At 43.5% G+C, this 22,935-nt stretch overlaps 2 protein-coding genes across 4 annotated transcripts; both read left to right on the top strand.

Moving 5' to 3' along the window:
* Positions 1-303: 303 nt before the first annotated feature.
* On the top strand, positions 304-13,199 carry LOC311113608 (SWI/SNF-related matrix-associated actin-dependent regulator of chromatin subfamily E member 1-like). 3 transcript variants are annotated; one of them, XM_084156866.1, is made up of 11 exons: positions 304-1,156; positions 2,221-2,273; positions 2,793-2,845; positions 3,359-3,463; positions 4,372-4,452; positions 4,789-4,920; positions 5,127-5,298; positions 8,959-9,131; positions 10,889-10,990; positions 11,477-11,717; positions 11,930-13,199. In XM_084156866.1, exons 2-11 carry the CDS (start codon positions 2,267-2,269, stop codon positions 12,151-12,153), a joined length of 1,290 nt encoding a protein of 429 aa, XP_084012992.1. In that variant the 5' UTR covers positions 304-1,156; positions 2,221-2,266; the 3' UTR covers positions 12,154-13,199. The 3 variants fall into 3 exon arrangements, with proteins under 3 accessions (XP_084012992.1, XP_084012991.1, XP_084012993.1); XM_084156865.1 differs by lacking the exon at positions 304-1,156 and adding an exon at positions 1,375-1,470; XM_084156867.1 differs by lacking the exons at positions 304-1,156; positions 4,789-4,920 and adding an exon at positions 1,400-1,470.
* A 2,460-nt stretch (positions 13,200-15,659) lies between these two features.
* Positions 15,660-19,810, top strand: ccr7 (chemokine (C-C motif) receptor 7; the record flags this gene model as incomplete). Its single annotated transcript, XM_084156569.1, has 4 exons — positions 15,660-15,675; positions 17,164-17,210; positions 17,653-18,074; positions 18,460-19,810. The coding sequence occupies 4 exons, from the start codon at positions 15,660-15,662 to the stop codon at positions 19,115-19,117; spliced, it is 1,143 nt and encodes a 380-aa protein (XP_084012695.1). The 3' UTR covers positions 19,118-19,810.
* Positions 19,811-22,935: the final 3,125 nt, after the last annotated feature.

The raw sequence follows: 22,935 nt of genomic DNA, 5'->3' as shown, positions 1-22,935 counted from the left end.
GCAGTGATGGAGGTCAAAGTACGCAAGCTGGCCTATCCATAGATATCGAACAGTACTATCTCAATGGGCCTATCTAATGAACTGTTGCAGAGCAAATAGCAAAGGTTTTTATGTACTCAAGGTATTTGAACTGTATTCAAGGTTGTGTTGGAGGACAATACAAATAGAGGGTCACACCATGATCAATAGCCTGACAAATGAAACAGCAAGTGGATTATAGCAGAGCCATTAAAAAAAAAAAGACACAATTTCAATCCAGGTCAGAATAGTTATTATAATGACTGCAACAAACAAAGAAAGCATTACTGTTGACATGTACAGCTTGCAAAGAATGTGAGCAAGAATGCAAAGTATTTGAGTTCTAACAACATAGGAGCTACGAATGGACCAGCCTTGGCTTTTCTCAAAACCCTTTTTGTCAGTGAAGCAGAATGAATGCAGCTAAGTTTCATGCTTGGGTGACATAAGAAATATGTTTTTGCATTTTTATCATAAAGAATTTGAAGCTAAGGATAACACTCCTCTTGGCAAGCCATGGAATATGAAAATGTATGGTCAGAATGAATTAGCAAGAGTCATTCTTCTGCCATAAGCAGTGGCAGCTCAACCTTGGATCAGTGCACCAATGACAAGACCTGTCATCATGTAACTGCAGCAGCATAGTTCAATTAGTGCAGCTTATATTGGTTATGTATAAATTATAAATGGTTAATGAATTCTTGCAATGTCCTCCTTATTGTATGTTCATGTTCATTACAGATTCATTCACAGTTCACTATAGTGAACCAGTGTATTCAGATTATTTGATTCCAAATCAGTAATTGGTTAATTATGAATTTGATAGTCTCAAATTCAGTATTATATTGCAACATCATCACACGTGTATTCATTATGTAGCAATTCCTTTAGTAATATATTGATTGAAAAATGTTAACAATGAAATTAAGTGATTCAATTTAGAGTAGGCTAGCCTTGGGGTGTAATGCAAACATGATGCCCTTAACAGAGGAGAAAGGAATAGTTCTGGAAAATTCTACTGAAATGTGTGTGGACCCCATATCATTTTTTTTTTCATTCTGAGGACTGTTTCTGCTAGCAAGCTAGCTAAACCTGATTCTAGCCTTACACACACTGGTGGGGGACAAAGGATTTTGGGGTGAGTTTGCTTTCCATTACTTTCACTTGCTTGCTATGTTAACTAACCAAAATATGAAAAGCAATAGTATTCATTAATTGATTTATGTTGAATAGTCTTTCAATTGTATGCCAGGAATTTATGTAAAATGCCACTTTTGTTTGAATAACAGATTTACAGATACATGCAAGGTGATGATGTGACCATTGTGACAGCTCTAGCTAGCAAATAGCTTATTCATATACAGCGTAGGAGGTAGTGGCTATCAAGCTAGCAGGGTGCTTGCTAAATTCTCTGATCCAAGGTTTTTCATGGCAAAATCCACATCCAAAACGGTAGTTTATCTGGTTCGGGTATAGTCACTGTCAATCTGCTGTTTTAACGGTTCAAATCAAAATTGAAATGTTTCAGTGACAGCTAGATAGCTAACGTCAGTTTGCTTTAATCTGAATGCTTAGTAGCTATCTAATGCTAGCTAGCTGACAACGTAGGCGGAGTATCAAATATAGTGTTCTGTATCTTAGCTTTTGTTAAATAATTTAAACTGCAGATTATTCGCCTTCTCCACAAGTTACCAAGCTAACTGATTATGTTATCTACGTTTGCATGCTCATCATCTGCTGATCAGATGGTCCAAGTTAGCCAGCTAGCTAGCTATAGCTAGTAGCTACATAGCAAGTAGTTAGCTCGACGTTACTAGCCTCGCTAGCTAGCACAGCTGGGTGTCAGCCAACTGCGCAAGATGACAGCGCTTTATTTTTCAGCAAATGCATTTCCATTTATCTGCTTTATTTACCTATGTGCAATTATAAGCAAATGCCATTTCAAATAATGTAAGCGATGTTTTTGCACGCGAACAGCTTGCTAGTCGTCACATCAAACCACTGTCATGTTCATGCCTGTCCACTGACACTGTTGTGATGTTGCACATACGTCGCCTGACATCATTTTGGCACCAACATCTCTTTTGTCCTCCCTCTCAAACTACTTACTTTCTTTGCTATTCAATGTAGAAGGACTGTAATAACAAATGAAGTTAATGAAACACCTAAATGCTTTTCCCCATTATAATGTGTTTATTACAGACCCAATGACTGGAATAAACTGATAGAATTCTTCCTCTCTACCAAGATGTCAAGTAAGAAATTGTTTGCAATTATAAGTTTAGCCATCAGATAATGAAAATATGAGTACTTCTGTTAGGTCTCTGACAAAGCTGGGCAACTATGGCAACAAAAATGTGAATATACAAATGTATATGTTATCACAATAAAACAAATTGAGTTTCAGCATGAAATATTAACTTCTGGTAGCCTATATGATTTCCTAGTGGTCCTCTGTAGCTCAGCTGGTAGAGCACGGCGCTTGTAACGCCAAGGTAGTGGGTTCGATCCCCGGGACCACCCATACACAAAAATGTATGCACGCATGACTGTAAGTCGCTTTGGATAAAAGCGTCTGCTAAATGGCATATTATTATATATTATAGTATTATAATTGATAGGTTAATAATTCGCCATCATGTATTTGCTGAGAGAGAAATAGAAAATCACAAAATTCATATCTACCTTGATGGGATTGATTTAATCAACATTGAGAGATGTAAAAGTGGGCTTTTTGCCTCGATTTTAACATCTCACCTTTTCTTTCATAACAGAAAGAGAAAGAGAAAGGCCATATGCCCCTCCCCCTCCCCCAGCCCCTACAACAGTAAGTATTTCTGATGGCACATGGGAAGCCATTTGGAAAGGGTTGTCCCATAATAACATTCATCCCGGCTATTATCTTTCAATGTTAACTTGCTACTGTCCATTTTGAGAGGCACACATTTTTTTGGTCTAACTTGTTTTTAAAAGTGGAATCCATTTGGCCATGCAATACAGTATACCCTGCAGATAGTCCTGTTACCACAGTAGAGTTGGTCAATGCAATAGGCTTTGCAGTCTCAGATAATAAGCTCCACTCCCTAAGATGTGAGGGACCATTTATAACATACTGTAGACTATACATTATTTTCATTACAAACAACACTAATGTATAGATAACACTGCTGTCTAGATTATCCTTCATGTTGCTTTAGCATGAGTGCAAGTCTTTTTCAGTTGCTTTTTTCAGCTTTCCAACATTCATGTTTTCACAAGTTTTTCATTGATTTTGTCTTGTTTTACCCCATTATTTGATGTCATTTCTCATCTGTGTTTCTATCTCATTTGTCTCCATCAGCAATTGCCCAACACCCCCGGGTTTGTGGGGTACAACCCATACAGCCATCTGGCTTACAACAACTACAGGCTGGGAGGGACAACAAGCAGCAACAGTCGGGCAACGGTAGGAATATAATGACGTAGCGAAAACACAGGGATAAAATCCGAGAGACACAGACAACTGAAGGAAACGAACGTCAATATTTAAAATAACTGTCTAGTTTGATTGAAACGGCCTAATGTAGCTTGCTTAGTGAAACTCAGTAATAACGTATATGCAGATGTGAGCTATAACAGCCCTTGACAACTTTGCTCTTTTGCTTTGTTCAGAAATAGTACTTTTTCCTGTGCTTATAAGAGCAGACATTCTTGCACAGACAGACAGTATGATTCGTCTAACCCATTCCATTACCAAGGCTTTCTGAGATGTATGCCATCCCAACATTCCTCTGCTGCCTCCATCATACTGTGCAGACCGGCCAAGCGTCCATCTGTGTGTATTCAAAATTGCTCGATCCTGCCCTTCAAAGTCTGCATTGCTGACAGCCATGCAAAGTAACCCATGCCATCAGCGTTGCCATGGCATTATAGACCCCATGCTTGGCATGGGTTTCGGCTGCTACAGGAATAATTCAGTCGCTGCATGCAAGATGTGGTTGGCACTCAGATTCTGATAATGGCATTATGTCGCGCAGTGTGCAAATCTCAGCTTTAGGGAGATTTTGTATTTTCTTCAATCAGCGTTACTCAATCATAGTCTCTGTGTGACTTCTGTACACTGGTTGGGCTCAAACAGGCTTTAATTTAAAAAAGGCGATTTAACTTATGGTGTTGTAGTTTGATGCATCTTTGTTGGAATTTTTACATATACTTTGTTGAAGGTTGGATGATCAACTATGTGGATGCGTATTTTTCTGCAGGGTGTTTCTCAGTCGAGACTTTGCTTAGTGTAAAGTTGTATGACTAGTCATTTTTAGCACCAGTTGGTGTCCTAACTTTGACTTCTCTAATAAGTGCCTTTTTATTTCCCAGAATTCTTCAGGAATAAACATTCCAAAGCCACCCAAGCCACCAGACAAGCCGTTGATGCCTTACATGCGATATAGTCGCAAGGTAAGTTGTCTACACGCAACATTAGTTAAACACAAACTGCTCCACCGTGCGCACCATTGCAAGACATATTCAAATGCTGTACTATACCCTTACAACACGCAGCACTTTAGCCAGGGTTAGGGACGAGCACTTTTAAGTTAAACTACACATCGTCTGCCCCATGAGTCCACGGAGGTAGGTGTGAACTGTGAAACTTGACATACAGCAGCCTAGTCATTAGGAGTACTACAGACAGACTGGGATATCTCCCTGGAGATGGACTTTAAACACAGCCTACATAGGTTTGTGACCTATCTGCTTAGAGATAATGAGCCCCTGTCTGGTTCTCATCACCAGGTTTGGGATCAAGTAAAAGCCTCCAATCCCGATCTGAAGCTATGGGAAATTGGGAAGATAATCGGTGGCATGTGGAGGGACCTCACTGATGAGGAGAAACAGGATTACTTGAATGATTACGAAGCAGAGAAGGTTTGTTTTACCGGGGTGTTTATTTACGGGGTTGTTATGGGTGACCAGTAACAAGTGTCTCCAACAGTTGTCAGAAGGGTCCCTCCAGTCATCATTCCTTCCTTTGTAAAAATACTGAGTAACTTTTCTTCAATGTTGAATAGTTTGTTTTGCATTGAAGGGGCACGTGTCTCTCCCTTTGTTACATCTGTGTCTCTCCTCTACAGATTGAGTACAATGAGAGCATGAAAGCCTACCACAACTCTCCAGCCTACCTGGCTTACGTCAACGCTAAGAGCCGTGCCGAGGCTGCTCTGGAGGAGGAAAGCCGACAGCGCCAGTCTCGTCTCGACAAGGGCGAGCCATACATGAGTATCCAGCCAGCAGACGACCCAGACGGTAAGACACTCTCAGCACTACTAGTATTACCATGTCAGTCACACTCTGGTTCCCACACCATGTTTCAGCAACTGTGACATCACCTTGGTGTCAATTTCAATCCCTCCTCTCTTTGTCACACTTGCTACTTCACCATATAGGCCACACTCCATTTCAGCTCTGTAGTATAAGTCTGGGCCCTGTATTTGAGATCAATGGCTTCAATGAGTTCCAGTAAGGAACAAGGCAACAGACATCACATAGAAAACTGGACTTCTGAGTTACACCCTATATGAAATGATCCTTGTCTCGGATCGAGCTGGATAATGGTTTACAGGAAATGCATAAAAAAACTTGTGGTAATTGGAAACACCCAAGATATAAAAATGTAATAATTAGTATCCCTATGGGTTACGTTCTCAACAAGCTGCATGTACATTGATGACTTCAAAAAGATTTGCCACATGAGTTGCTTTATAGACATTTGAAACCCCACCTCTTTAAGGAATACCTGGGATAGGATAAAGTAATCCTTCTACCCCCCCTTACCCCACCCCACCCCCCCCAAAAAAAAAAAAAAAAAAAAAAACATTGTAAAGTGGTTATCCCACTGGCTATAAGGTGAATGCACCAATTTGTAAGTCGCTCTGGATAAGAGTGTCTGCTAAATGACGTAAATATAAATGTAAAATAGATACAGAGAATGGGGAGAGTCTGAACAAATTGTTCTGTTGGTTTTGGATAAAAAGCACCAAACAATTATAAGTGAAGATCAACCAATGGAACAAGGCGTTGGATGAAGATGATGATCATTTTCGAATGACGTCTTTCTCCACCGTATGATGTCAATATGAAGCCAAAATTGTATTTCTTGCTCTCAAATGCACAGACAATCAAATGCACCCATTGCTATTTTCAAAGGGTAGCATCCTTCACAGACTTCAAATGAAATGGGTGTTTGACTACTGCAATAAATCACTTTATTTATTTTGTTTTAGATTTTTTGTCAATTTAAGGACTTTTGGCCTAACGTGGAATAAATGAATTCTCCATGTGTTCAATTGTCACGATCGTCTACGAGAGTGGAGGACCAAAGCGCAGCGTTGGTAGCGAACATATTGATTTTAATGTAATACACGAGAATACAAAAACAAAACACGATCATGAAGTCCTCAGTGACAACGACTGAACATAGAACAAAAACCCACAACCCCAAGGTGAACAATGACAGTTTAAATATGGCTCCCAATCAGAGATAACGAGCCGACAGCTGACACTCGTTACCACTGATTGGGAGTCACTGGACCAAACAATGAAACCACCAATAACAACCCAACTAATCCCCAAACACAAAAAATGAACACACCCTGGCTCAATAATACAAAGTCCCGGAGCCAGAGCGTGACAGTACCCCCCCCTAAAGGCGCGGACTGCGACCGCGCCTCAAAGAACCCAAATAGGGGAGGGCTGGGTGGGTGTTGCTCCTCGGAGGCGGCTCCGGCTCTGGCTCCGGGCTTGACCACCATCCTACATCCATCCCCCCGTAATGGCCCCGGTCCGATCCAACCCAGCTGGCTGGATCCGGACTGATGACGCGCACCCCTAACTTGGCGCGTGAGGCAGGGACGGACCGGACCTGGCTGACGATACGCATCCTCGGCTTGGTGCGTGGAGCCGGAACGGACCTCCTCAGGCTGACGACTCGCCTCCCTGGCTTGGTGCGCGTAGCAGACATAGGCTGAACCATGTTGACGACTCGCCCCCTTGGTTTGGTGCGAGTAGCCGGAACGAGCTGACCCAGGTTGACGACTCGCACCCTTAGCCTGGTGCGAGTGGCAGGAGCAGTCCGGGTTGGGCCGGCGACGCACATCGTAGTTTTGATGCGTGGAGCAGGAACCGGCCGGGCTGGGCTGGCGACGCACCCCTTTGGCTTGGTGCGTAGAGCAGGGACAGGCCGGGCTGGGCTGGCGACGCACCCCTTTGGCTTGGTGCGTAGAGCAGGAACGGGCAGAGCCGGGCTGACGAGACGCACCACAGGCTTGATGCGGAGAGCAGGCACGGGCCGTGCCGGACTGACGACGCACACCACTGGCTTGGTGCGGGAAGCTTGGATGGACCGGACTGTACTAGGGACACACACCACTGGCCCTACACCGGGATCTGGAACGGGCCGGACCGGACTGGCAACACACGCCAGTACCTCTCGCCGTGCCTCTACTTCCTCCATCCCCTCTTCGACCAGTGGCCCCCGTAACCCGGCGGCCTTCTCCAGCAACCCACTGGGCCGCTCTATCGCGGCCTCCTGCTGGTCCGACGTCGTGAGGGGGGAGGGCGGCAGGTAGCTTAGTGGTTAAGAGCGTTGTGCCAGTAACCGAAAGGTCGCTGGTTCTAATCCCCGAGCCGACTAGGTGAAAAATCTGCCGATGTGCCCTTGAGCAAGGCACTTAACCCTAATTGCTCCTGTAAGTCGCTCTGGATAAGAGCGTCTGCTAAATGACTAAAATGTAAATGTAATGTAAAATGTGAGCCCCCCCCTAAACATTTTCGGGGCGTCTCTCCTACCCGTGGACCAGGTCTCCATATCCCTCGCCAGCCTCTCGCCCTTCTGCCATAGTGTCAAGCCCTTCTCCTCCTCACTCGGCTTGACCCAGTCCAGGAGGCGAAGGAGATCTGTGAGGGATCTCCCTGGCGACGGCTCCTGGACACGCTGCTTGGTCCCATCTTGGTGGGTTTTTCTGTCATTGTTCGTCTACGAGAGTGGAGGACCAAAGCGCAGCGTTGGTAGCGAACATATTGATTTTAATGTAATACACGAGAATACAAAAACAAAACACGATCATGAAGTCCTCAGTGACAACGACTGAACATAGAACAAAAACCCACAACCCCAAGGTGAACAATGACAGTTTAAATATGGCTCCCAATCAGAGATAACGAGCCGACAGCTGACACTCGTTACCACTGATTGGGAGTCACTGGACCAAACAATGAAACCACCAATAACAACCCAACTAATCCCCAAACACAAAAAATGAACACACCCTGGCTCAATAATACAAAGCCCCGGAGCCAGAGCGTGACATCAATAAGAAGTTGACCTTATTAAAGAGACAATTTCTTCTCCTACATTTATGACATACTTTGATGTTAGTATTATAGAGGACAGCTTAATTTGACCCTGGATCTTAAAGAAAAGTGTCATGTACTTATAGCTTGGATGTTCACTTAGTTTCGCAATATCTTCTACTTTTTCTAAGAAATAGTAAGAGCACGAGCGCCAGTAAAAACCACTAAGACGTTTCTGGAGTAAATGTGTAAGGTTTTTGAGATTTAGGGAGAGAGAAAGATGAATCTTTAACTCTCTACCCACACATGAATATCATTTCACCATTCACCACAACAATGTTGAAACTCCCTTTGTAAATGTGTATAAGTATATTCATACAACAAACATGTAAACAGCCAACTATGCAGACATTTCCTACTGATATAAATGATTTAAACAAACGTAGGTATATAAATGTTAAGATATGTCAGATCAGATTTATTTCCTGATGCCTACGACCTCTATACTTGTTGGGTGAGAACTCCGCTCTGTACCCATTGACAGTTGTATTCATTGAGAGTGCCCAAACTAGCCCACATAGCACCCGCCACGTACCCTTTCATTCTCTTTCCCAGATTACGACGACGGATTCTCCATGAAGCACTCGGCCGCCGCCCGTTTCCAGCGCAACCACCGTCTGATCAGCGAGATCCTGAGCGAGAGCGTGGTCCCCGACGTGCGCTCCGTCGTCACTACCGCCCGCATGCAGGTCTTAAAACGGCAGGTCCAGTCTCTGATGGTGCACCAGGTATGCTACGCTGGGTCTGTCAGTCTTCCTAGATACACATACAGTACCAGTCAAAAGTTTGGACACACCTACTCATTCAAGGGTTTGTCTTTATTGTTACTATTTTTTACATTGTAGAATAATAGTGAAGATATCAAAACTATGAAAAAACACATATGGAATCATGTAGTAACCAAAGAAGTGTTAAACAATATTTTATATTTGAGATTCTTCAAATAGCCACCCTTTGCCTTGATGACAGCTTTGCACACTCTTGGCTTTCTCTCAACCAGCTTCACCTGGAATGCTTTTCCAACAGTCTTGAAGGAGTTCCCACATATGCTGAGCACTTGTTGGCTGCTTTTCCTTCACTCTGCCGTCCGACTCATCCCAAATCATCTCAATTGGGTTGAGGTCGGGGGATTGTGGAGGCCAGGTCATCTGATGCAGCACTCCATCACTCTCCTTCTTGGTAAAATACCCATTACACAGTCTGGAGGTGTGTTGGGTCATTGTCCTGTTGAAAAACAAATGATAGTCCCACTAAGCCCAAACCAGATGCTATGGCGTATCGCTGCAGAATGCTGTGGTAGCCATGCTGGTTAAGTGTGCCTTGAATTCTAAATAAATTACAGACAGTGTCACCAGCAAAGCACACCCACACCATAACCCCTCCTCCTCCTTGCTTTACGGTGGGAACTACACATGCAGATATCATCCGTTCACCCACACCGTGTCTCACAAAGACGGTTTGAATCAGAAATCTCAAATTTGGACACCAGACCAAAGGACAAATTTCCACCGGTCTAATGTCCATTGCTCGTGTTTCTTGGACCAAGCAGGTCTCTTCTTCTTATTGGTGTCCTTTAGTAGTGGTTTCTTTGCAGCAATTTGACCATGAAGGCCTGATTCACACAGTCCCCTCTGAACAGTTGATGTTGAGATGTGTCTGTTATTTGAACTCTGTGAAGCATTTATTTGGGCTGCATTTTCTGAGGCTGGTAACTCTAATAAACGAATGCTCTGCAGCAGAGGTAACTCTGGGTCTTCCTTTCCTGTGGCGGTCCTCATGAGAGCCAGTTTCATCATAGTGCTTGATGGTTTTTGCGACTGCACTTGAAGAAACTTTCAAAGTTATTGAAATGTTCCTTATTGACTGACCTTCATGTCTTAAAGTAATGATGGACTGTCGTTTCTGTTTGCTTATTTGAGCTGTTCTTGCCATAATATGGACTTGGTCTTTTACCAAATAGGGCTAACTTCTGATTGGCTCAAACACATTAAGAAGGAAATAAATTCCACAAATTAACTTTTAAGAAGGCACACCTGTTAATTTTAATGCATTCCAGGTGATTACATCATGAAGCTGGTTGAGAGAATGCCAAGAGTGTGCAAAGCTGTCATCAAGGCAAAGGGTGGCTATTTGAAGAATCTCAAATATAAAATATATTTTGATTTGTTTAACACTTTTTTGGTTACTACATGATTCCATATGTGTTATTTCATAGTTTTGATGTCTTCACTATTATTCTACAATGTAAAAAATAGTAAAAATAAAGAAAAACCCTTGAATGAGTAGGTGTGTCCAAACTTTTGACTGGTAGTGTAGATGTTACTATACCTAGCCCTATCAAGTTGGATGTTCCCAGTCATGGTGTTATTGTCATGGTAACCTGGATATCTGATCCTTTCTCCTTATTTGATAATTCAGTAATGATTAAAAACATGTAATCAGTCAGGTAAATTGACAGGTCTCTCTCTGTGTGTCTGGTCCACAGAGGAAGCTAGAGGCAGAGCTACTTCAGATTGAAGACCGCCACCAGGACAAGAAAAGGAAATTCATCGATGCCACGGAGTCTTTCACCAGCGAGCTGAAAAGGGTATGGAATCATCATCTAGGAACTTGTATGCAATCCATTGTGTTGCACATAGTAAATATTACAGTGTTGACCTCAGGCTATGTGCAATGGGCCAGTTCTGTATTGTAGAGATCCGCAGCTGCTAACTTTATCCATGTGTATTGGCTAACATGCGGCGTCATCACTTAGAATTTGTAGACTGACTCGTTGCAGTTCTGAATCCAGATACTGCACTGTATAGTGAATACACTGTGTTGTCCATACCCCAGGTGGCGCCATTTACTTAGAGTCAATTTACTTCCTCTGCTTCACAATGGGCAATTCAATGTAGTATTATTGTAGAGGAAACAGGAACTGTGCCAAATCTGATCAAGGTATACTCACTAATCACAGTCCATGTTACTAATCACAGTTGCACAGGTGTGAGATTGATTGTGAGATTAATAGCATTAATCCCCAGCATTAATCCCCGGTGGGAGACTCAACATGTTGCCACTCTGTGCCCAGTTGTGTTGTATGAAAGTGGAGGTGGACATGGAGAAGATATCTGCAGAGGTTGCTGCGGCAGAGGAGGCATCCCGCAAGCGTATGTCGGAGCGGGAGAAAGAGGCATCCACGTCCTCTAGCCTGGAGGAGGAGCAGAAACCAGTTGGTCCGTCAAACAGCAGCAAAAGCCAGCATGAGTCTGTCAGTGACAGCAGCAACAAGGAGAGAGAGGAGACGGAACCCAGCCTCATGGATACTGGTGGTGAGGCCCAACAGTATTAATAACTAAACTGTATGGTTTTTTAATGTATGGTTCTGGTCAGGTCCCCTGAGTTAGGTTTTCTCTCTTGGGTAGATGCTTCTCTTGGTAGATTGACTGCTAAGCGCATTTTACAACGTTATTTTCACGTTTGAAAGTAAATTGGTACAAACGTGTTTGCTGTCTGCTAATATTTCCTGCTTTCTTGGTTACAGAGAAGTCAAAAGCCTCGGAGGAGTCGGCGGCTCGTCCTGCCAGTGAGGTTGAGGAGGGTGCGCCGTCAGAGGACAAGGAGAGTGTTCCGGAAGGGGTGATGGAGGAGGGCACCAGTGACAGTAACACGGGGTCGGAGACCACCTCTGCCGTGACGGAGGACGCCCCGCCCAGCGAGCCAGCAGCCTCAGAAGGGCCCAGCAGGGCACGCCCTGCCGCCCACTGAGGAGTCAACCTCTGACCTTTGGGCCGAGAAATGTCCATGATGTGTCACTCCATCTCTTCAGTCACACTCAGATGATAACACATTGTACATTATCATCTATGTGAAAAAATCTGTGTTTAGATGGGCTTTATTTCAAATGTGAAGTTTTATGCAATTGGTTGAATCTTCGGAGCTCTGTTGACAGGGTCAAAATGGATCTGCTGTCAATTTGCAAAGCGCTTCAAGTCTGCAAAGCAAAGTAATTATCCCAACAAAAATGAATGACATCTAAATTGAGTCACAATAAGCCCACGTGAATTCACCGTATTTCCATCACAGACCACGGTGGCAGTCGAAACCAACCATCCATCCTGTCAATATATCAAAACATATCTCCTGTCTTATTCAATGGTACTATATCTGGCAGACACCAGATCTTACCGATTGAGGCTGGTTGTAAAAACTGTCACAAAAAATAAGTTGTTCAATGTTTAATTACTTGTTCTTTATAGTGTAATGTTATTGTTGCTTTCAATTTTATTTTTGCATGGTGTCGCAACTCCTCAAATGAAAGAGTTTGCTTAGTAGACTCTGGCCGATATTTTTTTATGTTTACTCGTAAGTATCAGTATTAAGTGACAGTATTGTCTCAGGAGTTAGTAGAAATAAGTCGTTGTTTTCATTATTTATTATTATTCTTGTGTATTGTGAGTCCTGGGCCCAGTCCATCCGTCCACCAACCTGTTGTATGCTAGGAGTTCATCCATGCTGTACAATGCTCTACCAGTCAGTGTTCTAAAGTCTGCTAGCTCTCAATCAAATCAAAAGCTGTATGCTTAGAACAACCTTTCAGTGTTATGTGATTTTGATCAGTAGTACAGTGTTCAACCCAGAACAAACTCTTAAATGTTAATATGCAATGTAATAAGCAGTGTTACAAGGTTTGCTTGAACGTGAGTGGTTTTTCATCTCATCCTAAAGCAACTTGAGCAGAGTGAGTCATCAACATACCGTCTTAAAATCGATTTTGTTTGACATATTTATACCAATAAACTTTTCTACCCTGACATGACGTTTGTTTTCAATGTCTCACGCGGTGTGTATAGAATGGTAATCATTTAAGGTGGTTCATATTAACAGTTCCCAAACTCAGGCTGAGGTGACAGAGGATAATTCCATTTTGGAATTGTGACCTATTTGAACTGGCCAGCTTTTATGAGACATAAAAAACTCTAGGCAGAATGTGGTACACTTCCAACGGCTTATCATATACAATCTATGGCACCCAATACTGATGATAGATTTGATACTATCTGTAAAAGATGTGGTCATCTGGTCTGTGTCTGATCTGCAAGGTACAAGGAAGTGGGTGAGATGAAAAGGAATTTGCATTGGTTTCCTGTTTTCAATGTAGCACCGCTCTTTCCAGCTGTCTGAGGTAGTGTTATCTTTTGTAGTTACCATGTTTTAAACTACAGTATTTATATTGTATTGACCTGATGTGAGCAAGAGAGACAGGTAGAAGATAAACAGAGAAAAGAGACTCCACGTGCATGAACCACACGAGCTGCCCCATAGAATTTGAATTAGTGGAAAAGACATTCCCATTCAAATCAACATTCCATGATGGGTGGACCGTTGACCTATTGAGTTTACTCCCCCCCCCCCCCCCCCTCACAATAATTACATTTCAATGAGCAGCCTTCTGCAATAGTGATGAGATTTGTCACAGCTTTATTGTAGCTGCAGAGGTGCACAGTTGCCACCCTGCAGCAGTCACCTGGATGCACAGAACTGTGGTTAGTGTTTCTTGCTGGGTTCCTTTCCTGAGCACAGTGAAAACTCAAAGCCGCAACCGCACAGGCAGACAGGTGTGCAGCTTGTGCAGAGTTGGGGAGAGTAGAGGAGAATAAGACTGAACGTGACCTTTACTGACCAAGGTAAACCAAGACAGCAGTCGAACTGCCACCACTGCCTAAACAAAAGTGTTGTGGTGGTAAACACACAATGACAAACGTATACTGTATGAGTATTGGTTTTACTTTTGGATAAATTACTGAGACTTTTGTGTAAATCACTCATTTGTCGAGGTTGTCAAAGGGGACATGAAGAAACATTAGTATCTCTCTAATATTTTGGATTAAACACACATAAAGCATTGATTGTAATGAATCTGTCTGTATGTCGCTCTGGATAAGAGTGTCTGCTAAATGACTAAAAATGTTAAATGTAAATGTCTCACCTTAGAAGTACTCTACATATCAGCCACTTGCTCTGGGAGGCCTGTTTTGTAGTTGTTGGTTTGGCAAACATCCAGAATTGGTAAGACACTTAAAAAGAGTCCCTTCAATGCATGCTGTTTACAGAATGAGCATCCATCTTGTTTGTTACTTAACTGTGCAGTAAATACTGTTCAGTATTTTTTAAAAGTTATATTTGTACTTTTATTCTCGCTAAATGTAACTCAAAGTGGGGTATTTGCTATGATAAAGATTTCATTTTAATACAGACTTTGTAATACAGCCTTTTCATCCAACAGATTATAACCCTTTTGGTCCCAGACGGTTCTAAATGGAACCCAAAATAGTTCTACCTGGAGCCAAAAAGGGTTCTACCTGGAACCAAAAAGGTTTCTCCTATGGGGACAGTCGAAGAACCCTTTTGGAACCCTTTTTCTAAGAGTACATACAGTACATCTATTGTAATGATAAGCAGTAAGCCCTGTTTGACCCAGAGACTGAACTTTTCCTAACCTTCCTCAATGCTCCACCTGAAAGGACAGGCAGGTGTGGGGATAAACTGCAGACAATAGAAAATAGTAGACAAAAGTAGAAAATACAATTAAAATCAATGTCTAATGGCTTTTAATCTAACATCAGCTGTAAACTCAGTCAGAGATGGCATGGCCAATTTCATCAACATCTAAGCCTATTGATAAGTAATGGGGTTGTAATGGCGAGGTGAGAAACCAAATCTATACCAATTTAGGGCCTAAATATTGTATTCTCAATGAACTGATGTAGCCTATTCTTCACTGTAGACTAAAAATAAACATAAGTCTTAACAGCACAAGCGCAATGGTGTTATCTTTCTAGTGACTGTGGGTTGAAAATAGAACAGACGATACATTTTCCCTTGACCACTGCGGTCACTAAGATATTTGTGTGTCTGAGTGTCTGTGCTGAACATCATGAACACTAATTTCCTCTCATAGGGTGCAATAGCTGTATGCAACAGTTCAGGTAGTAAATCACAAACTACAAGCAGGGATGCAGTAGCTTCTCTCTGTACTGTCATACAAATTATAATACCGAGAATAGTTTATTAGCCAACAAAATTTGCATTCACTCTCATTCCTAATAATTGTTTTTCATTAGACACCCAGGGGAGTAAAGGTGTCTTTTTTTTTTAGCTTAGTTCAAAGGGGAAACCAGCACCTCACACAACCTCATCTAGACTAGCAGGCTGTCTCTCTACTTTCACAACCTGTGTACTGAGAGAAAGCACAGTTGTAACTCTTAATCAACATGACCTCTGTCAAAGGTGAGCACATCATTCAATGTTTTATGCATTTTCATAACTGTGGAAAAGTGATTTGAACATCTTACTACTGTAATGTAAACCATCTAATTAATGTATTTTAAATAGTTGATTATTCATAGGATATTAGCTTCCTGCAATTTTCCAACTAATAAGAACAAACACTTGAATCAAAAGGAATATAAATACTTTGTCCAATAAATAAATAGATAAATAAATATGTTTTATAAAAGTAGGGGTAATGTTGAATTAAATTACTAAAAAGGCACTATTATGGGGCAAGTTTAGCAAAACAGTGTGTCAAGTCAATTGCTGCATGCACGTAGACAATGACATACATAAATAGTAGACATGCTTCCATTAGGTAAACTTAGTATATGTGATGTAGGTGCTAAGAGGGAAAGGCTGATAACAAGCCATACAGCTGTATAGCTACAGTAGGCTGTAATCATAACATTTTGCTTTTACTTCTTATTAACACAATATCAGTGAATCGCTGACATCCGCTGCCTTTGTTTAATTAATGGTTTTTAACTGTTAATTCACTTTTTTAAGTGTTTCAAATCAATTGAGTATAGAAATACTGGTGCTGAAACTGGAACCGGGTTTGTAAGACTGAGATGGTTGCAGGTACAGCCCCGGTTTACTCATGATACGTTTCGTAATAGAGTCACTCCTGTTTTGAAGGTTTGAGAATTTCCAGTTTTCTGATAATGTGATGAGCCAAAGGGGGATTTTTGTTTCTTTGTTTCTTTTTCTCTCTTTAGAAAAAAATGATAGTTTTAATGCTTTTCATATTTGGATATGCTATGATTTCTTTGAACAACCAATAAATTGGTGCATGCCCTTCTGTTACTACCAGATGTCCTTACTATGTCTTTGTTGCACAACAGGGGTCCTCAATTACATTAATCCGTGGGACGATATTTCCTTGAGTGGATGGTCAGTGGACTGGAACCTAGTTATAAATGATTTGTACACTCCAAATTAACTGCAAAAATCTCAAACAGATATAGCATTTGACAAAAACAGAATAATTTCAAACCTTGATTATATTGGGATACGATCACATATGCCTCTCTATTTATGCATGGGAATACTTGGGAACAGATTTTCTAAATTAAAATCCATTTGAGCTGATTTCCTGGTGATTTTACAGTGTTTTATGTCCAACAACAAACATTTTATGCTAAGAAAACTTGGGGGGCCAAATAAAATCACCTGTGGGATGGATTTGGCCTGCTGGCCGCTTATTGGGGAACCCTGCGGTACAATCTAAATACTTAAACAGTTGAGACAACTCAGATTAATTATTGACACTTATAAAAACAATTTATGCTAATAACAAGGGACATCAACCCCCATGTATCATCATAAGTGACGTGTCTTGAACTCTTTCCAAAGGTTGTTCTTATAGTCAACTAACATATCAGTCTATTTATCAATCAACTGGTACTCTAGAGCTTTAACCACACCTTATCTGATTTTCAGACATTCAAGTCTTAGTACCAGCTCTACTGATCTGGACCTACTTTGACGTAAGAACAATGGATGAACACAATCTTCAGTATACCATATCATACAATATCATTTATATGAAGTATCAATAGTCTTTAGATAATCTTTTTCAGACAATCAATTAACTGATATGTTGATAACTCACTTAATAACATGACACATACTCTACCCACAGAAACACACAAACACTACACTGGTACTAACCACAGTCTTTCATTCAAGAGCATACTGTATAGCACTACTTCTTCTCAGGAAATGGTATACTCATTTGAAAGCATGCCAGTTTATCAAGGGGCCGGATGCAGGGTACATTGTGTCTGCTTTATTTTGGACACAGTTTACTGAACCTGAACCAAACACTAATATATTTCAATTACATTTTATTTGAATTCAAGGCATACGATTACACCAGTCAATCATCAATTACCCTGATTTACAGTATGCCCCATTGTCTTTTTTCAGATTTGCTTCTCTCAGAATGAAAACGTCACTACAGAGTCCACTGAATACACTGATTACCCCACGGACAAGAATGACTTGGATTATGACCATTGGTCCCAGCAATGCCTGAAGGAATCCAACCGCCACTTCCGCTCCTGGTTCATGCCCACCTTCTACTCCCTCATCTGTTTCCTCGGTCTGGTCGGTAACATCCTGGTAATCGGTACCTACGTCTACTTCAACCGACTGAAGACTGGGACCGATGTGTTCCTGCTCAGCCTGTCCGTTGCCGACCTGCTGTTTGCCGTGTCGTTGCCCCTCTGGGCGACCAACTACATGATGGAATGGGTGCTGGGGCTGTTCATCTGCAAGGCCATGCACACCATCTATAAGGTCAGCTTCTACAGCGGCATGTTCCTCCTCACCTCCATCAGCGTGGACAGGTACGTTATTGCAAATGTGAACGTGTTCTCAAAGACTAACCTGGTTAAATAAAAGCCTGAGAACAATCTGTTTGGTCGAAACGTGTTGCAGTATGCGTCCTGCTGTGACCTAATAGGCTGATCTGCTCCTATCTCTGCTCTGACCTAATAGGCTGATCTGCTGCTATCTCTGCTGTGACCTAATAGGCTGATCTGCTGCTATCTCTGCTGTGACCTAATAGGGTGATCTGCTGCTATCTCTGCTGTGACCTAATAGGCTGATCTGCTCCTATCTCTGCTGTGACCTAATAGGCTGATCTGCTCCTATCGCTGTAAATAGTTGTGTATGGTTCACTAAAGTATTATGTGCAATATAAAAGCCTACTTTTTGTCATTTTTCCGACAGGTACTTCGCCATCTCCAAGGCCGTCTCTGCCCACCGCCACCGCTCCACGGCAGTGTTCATCAGCAAGGTGACCTCTGTGGCCATCTGGGTGACGGCGCTGGTCTTCTCCATGCCCGAGATGTCCTACACCACCATCAGCAACAAGACCTGCACCCCCTACGCCGCCGGCTCAGACCAGGTGCGCGTGGGCATCCAGGTGAGCCAGATGGTCCTGGGGTTCGTTCTGCCGCTCCTAATCATGGCCTTCTGTTACGGTGCCATTGTGAAGACCCTGTGCCAGGCCCGGAGCTTCGAGAAGAACAAGGCCATCAAGGTGATCTTGGCTGTGGTGGCGGTCTTCCTGCTCTGCCAGGTGCCCTATAATGTGGTACTGCTGCTGACCACTCTCGCCGCGGTCAATGGGGGCAGCGACGACTGCACCTACGACAACAGCCTCCTCTACGCCTCTGACATCACCCAGTTCCTGGCTTTCCTGAGGTGCAGCCTCAACCCCTTTGTATACGCGTTCATCGGGGTGAAGTTCCGCCGCGACCTCCTGAAGCTGCTGAAGGATCTGGGCTGTTTGAGCCAGGAGAGATTCTTCCAGTACACCTGCGGCAAGAGGAGGAGCTCAGCGGCCGCCATGGAAACCGAGACCACAACCACTTTCTCCCCCTAAAGCTGCCAATGCTGCCTAATCTGTCAGCCTTTTCAACATGGACAAGACCTTGTACCTATGTTTATTTCAGATTATATTTAAAATGTTTGCTTGTAAGTGTTCTATAGGTCACTGAAAAGGTCTAAATGACATATATGTTTGATGTAGACAGAGAGCCTGCATCGAGAACATCATGAGAGTGTGCCTTGGTCTCCCCCCTCAGAACCACATGCACCTGGAGCACAAGCTGCAGAGGGGCTTCCTGCCTCGCCACGACAACCGTATTTACAAAGATGTGGCTACCAAGACCAAGATGGTCCTAAGCAACGGTTACCACGCCTCCCAACAGAATGGTGTCTGCGCACATGTGGTGAAAGAGGCAACGATTGGATAATGGCTGCAGATTAGGTCTCTGTCATCACAGGGAAGATTCTAGAAGTGTCCACAGCCATAGAGAAACAATTACATCCATAGTTTAGTTTACTAACTGTAAGTCGCTCTGGATAAATGTCTGAAATGTAAATGTAAATGTATCAGGCAGCTTACTTGTCGTCACCAGGTATTGATTTAGATCAAGTCTGTACCATTCAATTTTTTCCCGTTATAGAGCTGCCAGTGGAGGACCATCACTGTAAATACTCAATGTCTTTGTATTATTTCTGTGTTGTTTTGAGTCTTATTTTCAAAGTATTGTAAATAAAAAAGTGTACTCTGGTCTCTGAGCTGTCATTTGACCACTTGTTCAACAACCCACATGAAAAAATAATAAAGGATACTATGGTATAAATACTGTAGTATTCACTGTAGTGTTTTTGCGGACTTTACTGTAGTATTCACTGCAGTGTTTTTGCGTACTTTACTGTAGTATTTACTATAGTGTTTACTGTAGTATACTGTATACTGTAGTATTTACAGTTAACTATAGTATAAATACTGTAGTAAAAGGAAGCTGTAGTATATACTATAGTAATTAATGTGGTGTTTTTGCGGATTGTACTATACTGTAGTATTTACTGTATTGTTTTTGCAGACTGTAGTATACTGTAGTATTTACTGTAGTGTTTTTGAAGACTGTAGTATACTGTAGTATTTACTGTTTTTGCAGAAGTGTTTTTGTTTTACTGTCTTTGAAATAGAAGTGGAGGCTTTCTCCTTCAGGAAACCTACTGGAGAAATACTAAAACAGGACATTTTTCATAACCTGTAGGTAGGTAGGATTGGGGTCTGAACAGCTAGTTCAGCGATTCTGTTCTTTTCTCTAACCTGTAGGGAAATGAATACAGTGGGGATAAAAAGTATTTAGTCAGCCACCAATTGTGCAAGTTCTCCCACTTAAAAAGATGAGAGAGGCCTGTAATTTTCATCATAGGTACACGTCAACTATGACAGACAAATTGAGAAAAAGAAATCCAGAAAATCACATTGTAGGATTTTTAATGAATTTATTTGCAAATTATGGTGGAAAATAAGTATTTGGTCAATAACAAAAGTTTCTCAATACTTTGTTATATACCCTTTGTTGGCAATGACACAGGTCAAACATTTTCTGTAAGTCTTCACAAGGTTTTCACACACTGTTGCTGGTATTTTGGCCCATTCCTCCATGCAGATCTCCTCTAGAGCAGTGATGTTTTGGGGCTGTCGCTGGGCAACAAGGACTTTTAACTCCCTCCAAAGATTTTCTATGGGGTTGAGATCTGGAGACTGTCACGGATTCTGCCGAGGCTGCTCCTCCTCCTGGTTCGGGCAGGCTTCGGCGTTCGTCGTCCCCGGAGTACTAGCTGCCACCGTTGAATGTTTCTATGTGTGATTGCTTTTGTCTGTCTGTCACACCTGTGTCCGTTTGTGTCTGATTACGTGTTCTATAAGTTGCCTGTGTTGTATTGGTTAGGTTGTGTGTTGTTTTTCGCCTGTCCGTAGTGCTGCATGTTTTGATTCTGTTTCGTTGTTTATTGTTTTACGCATAGTTTGCGTAATGCTCGCCTCTGTTTTTCTTGAGGCCGTTTACTGTATCGTTGACTTGTATTTTTCACCAGTAAACTTTGTTGGACTAGCTTCGGTGTCCTGCGCCTGACACACCACATACACCTCAGCCTTGACAGAACAACACACCAGTATGGAGTCAGCAGGAGCAGTGGCGGCACCCAAGTCGCTGGAGGAGCGGATCAGCGACCAAGACACCATGATCCGGCAACTTGGGACCGCCATGACCGAGGTGTCCAACACTCTGCGCCGGTTGGTTACGGGAGAGATGCCCACGCCTTCTCACACCATCCCGTCACCAACGGCCAGTCCTCCTCTCTCAGCACCGGGACCCAGGGGCATTCGGCTCTCGCTCCCGAGGGCATATGATGGTTCTGCAGCCGGGTGTCAGGGGTTCCTCCTGCAGGTGGAACTCTACCTGGCCACCATACACCCAGCGCCCTCGGGATACGAGAGCGTCTCCGCCCTCATCTCCTGTCTATCCGGCAAGGCGTTGGAGTGGGCCAACGCCGAATGGAGGGGAATAGACGACGCTACCATCACCTACGCGGAGGGAGAGTCTGTTCCACCTCCGACAGGGGAAGAGGAGCGCACAGGAGTTCGCCCTGGAGTTCCGGACTCTAGCGGCGGATGCGGGGTGGAATGAGAGGGCCCTCATCGACCATTACAGGTGTAGCCTACGAGAGGACGTTCGTCGTGAGCTGGCCTGCAGGGACACCAACCTATCCTTCGACCAGTTGGTGGACATCTCCATCCGTCTTGACACCCTGCTGGCTACCCGCGGACGTCCCGAGTGGGGGTCGTCCATTCCACCCTCCAGCACCTCCGAGCCGATTCCCATGGAGCTCGGAGGTGCTGGCGCTAGAGAGAGGAGGAGAGAGAGCCCGAGGGGGGCCATCCCCTGCACCAACTGTGGCCGTGGAGGACACACCGCGGCCAGGTGCTGGGGAGGGTCTCCTGGGAGAGGGGACAACAGGTCACGCACTGGGGAGTCATTCCAGGTGAGTAGTAGCCCCACCTACCCAGAGCTCTCTGTTGGTCACATGTGTATACCTGTGAGATTTCCACAGGTGGCACCTCATTCCCAGCATAAGGCGCTAGTAGATTCAGGCGCAGCTGGGAATTTTGTTGATCGTGCATTTTGTCATAGGTTAGGAATTCCCCTTCGGCCGGTAGAAGCCCCTTTTCCTGTTCATGCCCTAGACAGCCGGCCGTTGGGGTCGGGGTTGATCAGAGAAGTCACAGCACCACTTAAGATGACGACGCAGGGGGGTCATGAGGAGATCATTCAGTTTTATCTGATTGACTCTCCTGTGTATCCCGTGGTGCTGGGGCTTCCCTGGTTAAGCGCCCATGATCCTACCATTGCGTGGCAACAGAGGGCTCTTATGGAGTGGTCTGCCCAGTGTGTAGGGAGATGTCTAGGTGTTTCCTTAGGGGTGACCTCGGTAGAGAGTCCGAACCAAGTGCCCGCAATGCGCATTCCCCCTGAATATGAGGATTTAGCACTTGTGTTTAGCAAAACGAGGGCAACACGGCTACCACCTCATAGACAGGGGGATTGTGCGATAGATCTCCAAACAGGAGCGGCACTTCCGCGGAGCCGTGTGTATCCCCTGTCTCAAGAGGAGACAGCGGCTATGGAGACTTACATAGCCGAGTCCTTGGCACAGGGATACATACGGTCCTCCACTTCCCCGGTTTCCTCGAGTTTCTTTTTTGTGAAGAAGAAGGACGGGGGTTTGCGCCCGTGTATTGATTACCGTAGTCTCAATCAGATCACGGTTAAGTACAGTTACCCTCTTCCACTGATTGCGACTATGACGGAATCATTACGCGGAGCGCGGTTCTTCACA

This window comes from Coregonus lavaretus, assembly GCF_964263955.1.
Source record: "Coregonus lavaretus genome assembly, chromosome: 40".
In the NCBI taxonomy this organism is placed as follows: Eukaryota; Metazoa; Chordata; class Actinopteri; order Salmoniformes; family Salmonidae; genus Coregonus; species Coregonus lavaretus.
The sequence above is the reverse complement of the archived record's forward strand: the minus strand, read 5'-3'. Positions and strand labels throughout refer to the sequence as shown.

Bases quoted from the DNA above. Each gene is read 5' to 3' on its own strand.
- LOC311113608 (XM_084156866.1), top strand. The intron at 9,132-10,888 runs GTATGCTACGCT...TCTGGTCCACAG, and splicing joins AGTCTCTGATGGTGCACCAG to AGGAAGCTAGAGGCAGAGCT. The intron at 11,718-11,929 runs GTGAGGCCCAAC...TCTTGGTTACAG, and splicing joins CAGCCTCATGGATACTGGTG to AGAAGTCAAAAGCCTCGGAG.